This window comes from Olea europaea, chromosome 20, assembly GCF_002742605.1.
Source record: "Olea europaea var. sylvestris chromosome 20, O_europaea_v1, whole genome shotgun sequence".
Classification (NCBI taxonomy): Eukaryota; Viridiplantae; Streptophyta; class Magnoliopsida; order Lamiales; family Oleaceae; genus Olea; species Olea europaea.
In genome coordinates this window covers 14569870-14574692 of record NC_036256.1, presented here as the reverse complement: position 1 = coordinate 14574692, position 4823 = coordinate 14569870, and the positions used below count along the sequence as shown (strand labels likewise).

General features: G+C 35.7%; 1 protein-coding gene across 1 annotated transcript; it reads right to left on the bottom strand.

Annotated features, from left to right (window-relative positions):
- Positions 1-817: 817 nt before the first annotated feature.
- On the bottom strand, positions 818-3667 carry LOC111369752 (protein NRT1/ PTR FAMILY 5.2-like). The gene is made up of 4 exons (XM_022991391.1): positions 3469-3667; positions 3014-3231; positions 2125-2696; positions 818-1877 (listed from the first exon to the last, which is right to left on the bottom strand). Exons 1-4 carry the CDS (start codon positions 3581-3583, stop codon positions 980-982), a joined length of 1803 nt encoding a protein of 600 aa, XP_022847159.1. The 5' UTR covers positions 3584-3667; the 3' UTR covers positions 818-979.
- Between the last annotated feature and the right edge of the window lie 1156 nt (positions 3668-4823).

Here is a 4823-nt window from a genome sequence, read left to right as displayed (position 1 = left end):
TCGAGTCACAAAAAAATCATGTTTAGCTAACTTTCAATTTCATTGAAAGAAATTTTTAAACGATGGGGTTAGGGTTAATTGTGCTTTAACAGTGAATATTATATAGTTTGAAGTAATTTCTAGCTAGCCTAAGTTTTATGCTGACTTTTCAAAACGGTCCCAATTTTTGGTATATCTATGTCATTATCCCATAATTCATCGTAATTAGGTTGGGACCAAAATGAAAGTTTGATATTCAAAAAGAGATTGTTGGGGTGTAAAATAGTCAGCTCTTAATTTCCTTTTTTCAATTGCTACAATAAGTACAATACGTTTAGTCATGTATGTCATTATTTAGCATGGATTTTGTGCCGGCCTACGAGAGTGACCTCTTAGATTTAGCCCCCATTTGTCCCCAATTCTTTTCAAAATTTAATGGTTGAAATAGTCATTTTTTGAAAAATATGTGATGGAAAAAGAATGAAAAGTTTTTAATTTACCTATAATATTATTTTATGGAAGATTATATTGTTGAAAATAAGAGAGAGAGAGGGAAAGAATGAAAAGGAGAATGGGGGCCAAACGGAGGCTCGTTAACAATTTTCACCCCAAAAAATCAAATTTTTGATCTTATTTCACTATTTCAGTCGCCATTTTTGTTTTTTTCACACAAATGGGACCAATTTTTTTCTCTAACAATCAAAAAATCGATTTTTATAATCATTATCGAACAGGCCTTAATTATAGTTTGTGGAGGTACCATTGAGAACACGATACAGATGGTAGAATAAAGAAGCCATGAATTTTTAATCATAGTGTTAGATAAGACACTTTCATATGATATACAAGATTTTTGTATCTTATTCTTATATTACAATGTGATCTAAATTGTTATATTGTGGAAATACATTTAGATACAATGAAAAAAGAGTAGAAAAGGAACGATAAAACATGCTTAAGAAAAAAGACTTGGAAAATTTCATGGGATATTTTGATATTTCTATGAGCTTGCTTTATCATCCAACGTTTTTTCCTCCGATCGTGTAGACTTGTTCGGTCGAGCCGCGATTGCTTCATGCAACTCCGTTTCGGTATCCTTCAGTTCTGTGTTGTAAACAAAGAGCTTTGCAACTAGCAGAAAGTAAAGTAAGTTGAGAAAGCACAGCACAGCCAAAAATGCATAATAATGGTCCAAACGAGAGACGTTTAGGTTGTCCAAAATCCATCCTTTGCCACGTTTCTCGGTAATGTCAGCCACAGTTTTCAACAGAAAACTACTTATGAAGTATCCAACTCCAAAACTAGTCGTAAAATAGGCAGTTCCGAGGCTTTTCATGCCTTCAGGTGCTTGATCATAGAAGAACTCGATTTTCGCAACTTCTACGAAGGTATCAGCTACCCCCATTAGAGCAAACTGTGGTAGAAGAATGAAGATCGAAAGAGGAACGATTTGATTTTTCTCAAAGATTTCGTTCTCTTTAGCAACCCTTAGACGCCTTCTTTCTGCTAAACAAGCAGTTCCCATGACTATGATATGCAACACGAGGCCGATCCCAAACCTCTGCAACAAGGTGATCCCTCTAGGATTCTTCGTGTATCTTCGTACAAAGGGAACGAAGAACCGGTCATATAGTACGAGGCTAGTCAACATGAAAATAGTCACAAATGCCGAGAGACATCCTGGAGGAATTTTGAAATGGGGACCAATGCTTTTTTCCAAAGTTGTGCCTTGCTTGATAAAGAGAGTGTTTGTCTGTGCGAACATAGTAGCGGGAACGAAAGTTGCAAGCAAGATTGGAATCATTTTTATCATTTGTTTGGTTTGTTCAACTTGTGTCACCGGACATAACATCCATGGCGAATTTTGTCCGATTTCGACTGCTGCTTTGTCCAGGAGGCTGCAGAAGTGAAATGAGAGTGGGTTACGTTTAAAATCGACTTTGAAAGAGGAGGGTACTAATGTGCTTATAAACCCATAAGACAGACCTTCCACGAGTGACGTGGGATTTCTATTAGTTGTTACACATGCTAAAAAGACTTAGAATGGGAGCAAAGGGTTATGCTGGACGGACATCCAAGGCACTCCCACAGGCAGGGCCTACATGGCCTTGTCCAAGTATCTTTATTCGGGAGAAAAATATGCACCTGAGAGAATTGGTGTGGTCAATTCTAAACATGCCAGGTTTGGAGTACTCTTCCAAGCTCAGCTCATAAAGTTCCTTTGGTTCGTCAGGGATGACTACCTTCCACTTTCTTACGGTGGCTACAAGCACCCTAGCCATTCGATTCAACGGGCTATCTGATGGGGGTTTGTGTCTATAATAACGTGTACCCACAATGAAGAAAAGTATCGATACTGTGAGCCCAAGTGTAGGGAGGCCATAGCCAAGTTCCCACCCCACATTGTCTTGAATGTAAATAAGGAAAGTGTTGGAGAAAAGGATGCCAATGAAGACACTAAACATCCACCAGTTGAAGAATGAGAGCTTTTGTAACCTTTCTTTATGCTCAAAATCATCAAATTGATCTGCTCCCATTGTAGAGATATTAGGCTTTGTTCCGCCTGTTCCAACTGCAATTATGTATAATGCACAGTAGAAGATGCCGACTTGAAATGTTGAGGCATGTCTATCGCAATCTACCTCCTTTACTTGGTGCCCACAAGACGGAGGCCTCAGTCCGGGCAATGAAACTGCTAGCGTCAATAAGCACATTCCCTGTTACAAGGAACGAATATATGACCAAGAATTGTTTTCCCTGATCTTATAAGGATTTCGTGATCGTGTTTAAATGATTATAATAATGGTGCAAGCCGTAATATATAATACTAGAGAATGCGAAACAAGAAAAAGAAAGTAAAAACATGTCCACTTTACTGTCCGTTCATGTTTAATGTTGCGTATTTTTATGTTGTCTTAAAAGCATGATCCGATAGATTAAGAAAATATTGTTATTTATACTGTCTTGTTCTGTTTAGCTTGCACGATAAAGTTACACCATGAGAATCGAGATCAAATGAAATCAAAGGAAGTACCACAAGGTAAATGGCTGATGCAACGATGAAAGTCCAGTATCGACCAAGAAAAGTGTCAGCAATATAAGCACCCAGAAGGGGTGTCAACCATACAGTACCAACCCAGTTGGTGACATTGTTTGAAGATGTCACAGTGCCTTCATGGAGCTTCCGTGTCAAATAAATTACTAAGTTTGATGCAATACCATGATATGCCATCCTCTCAAAAATTTCATACCCTGTAATATCACAATGAGGATCCATAAATTCTATTCTAAATTTTCATACTCAAAGCAAAAGATTTAACTAAAAGAGTTATGTTTCTATTAGCACACGAAATTCTGAAGCAAAACTTCTTCGTTCAAATCTAATCGTTCTCAGTTTGTAGAAAATTCTAAAGCAAACCTTGATAAAATGATATCATGGCATGTTTAGAATCGAAAATTAGGTAGACCCTACCAGTTTTTTTCACTTACCAACAAAGAAATAACAAGTTTTCCATTTGCCAGTGTTTGATCTCAGGATAGGTCTACCTTTTAGATCAACAGTCCCGTCCTGTGTGTAATCAGTGCCTTTCTCTTCCAACTTCATCGTGGAAGTATGAAATAGATCTAGAAAGGAGAAGGAGAGAACGAGAAATTATGTGTAAAACGTGGAAGCCGTAGGCATATTAAATAGTTGAAGAGGAGGGGGGGAGGGGGGGAGGGAGAGAAATTATTAGTGTAGAAGTTGAGATTTGCTGTCTAAATGACTATTTATCCAATAAATTATTGACAAGTCATAACTCGTAAAACGTGGAGAATAGGAGCCAGGAGGCATATTAAATAGTTTAATATTAGAAACATCTATCTAAAAAAAGAGGTTAACTTGCATTTTCAACAATACATTTGATATTCATCGGATCCACCGACTTATAATCTCAAAAACCTTTGTCAAACATGTGCTAAATTATTTAAATTTTCAACACAGTCCATTGTATGTAGATTGTATTCAATTTTTCTTTGGATGTCACTTGCACATTTTTCAATTTATGAGACTTTAACTTGGAACTTTTATTAGCATAATAATACGTTTTTATGAAAAAAAAAGAAAAATAAAAAATTAACTTCATATTCTTGTCATTATTATTTGTATTTGTCTACAATTTAATATTCTTTGAACATTTCCTTTTGATATTTATAGGAATCGTCGTAATCATAAGTCAGTCAACCCACTAATTTGGCTTTGTAAAGTAGATTCCTGATATTTTGGATCAGTTTATAAATCATCGAGTAACGCTTTCAACATGATAGCTTTGTTTTCTAGATGACAAAAACATTCCCCTTTTCAAACGCAACTAATTATTAATATTTTATGGTGCAAATAATTAGGCTGCCGGATAAGGGGAAGAAAGCAAAAATTGACAATAAAATGCAGCCAAGTTATTTAGAATATACTTATATAAATTAATATGCAATGGCCAATAATAAATAACAACGAATGAAATCTTATTTATAATGAATTTAGAGTCGACTAATGGATTCTATTTTTCACTTAATTCAGTATTGCATCATATTGTGTTAGATATTTTTTATCATTTTGCATGTATTTATTTTTTGTTTTGCGAATGATTTGCCGTCCCGACTAGGTGCATCTGTTCGTTTTTAACAGTCACTTCCAACAGATGTGTTTTTCATTTCAAGGGACACATCTATTCAAACGGTTGCCTCAATTTCTATAAATTCTGAGCGAATTCTCGTTTGCAAAACATATTAAAAAATTATTCTTCTCTATTTCTCTTGACATTATCAGTTCTTCTCGAGTGTCTTCTTGATTTGATTAAATAGTCACA

Excerpts from the sequence above, each read along its gene's own strand:
- LOC111369752 (XM_022991391.1), bottom strand. The coding sequence starts at position 3,583 with ATGAAGTTGGAAGAGAAAGGCACTGATTACACACAGGACGGGACTGTT. Across the intron at positions 3,232-3,468 it reads AACTTGTTATTTCTTTGTTG|GGTATGAAATTTTTGAGAGG; the intron begins GTAAGTGAAAAA and ends GTGATATTACAG. Across the intron at positions 2,697-3,013 it reads CATCAGCCATTTACCTTGTG|GGAATGTGCTTATTGACGCT; the intron begins GTACTTCCTTTG and ends TCCTTGTAACAG.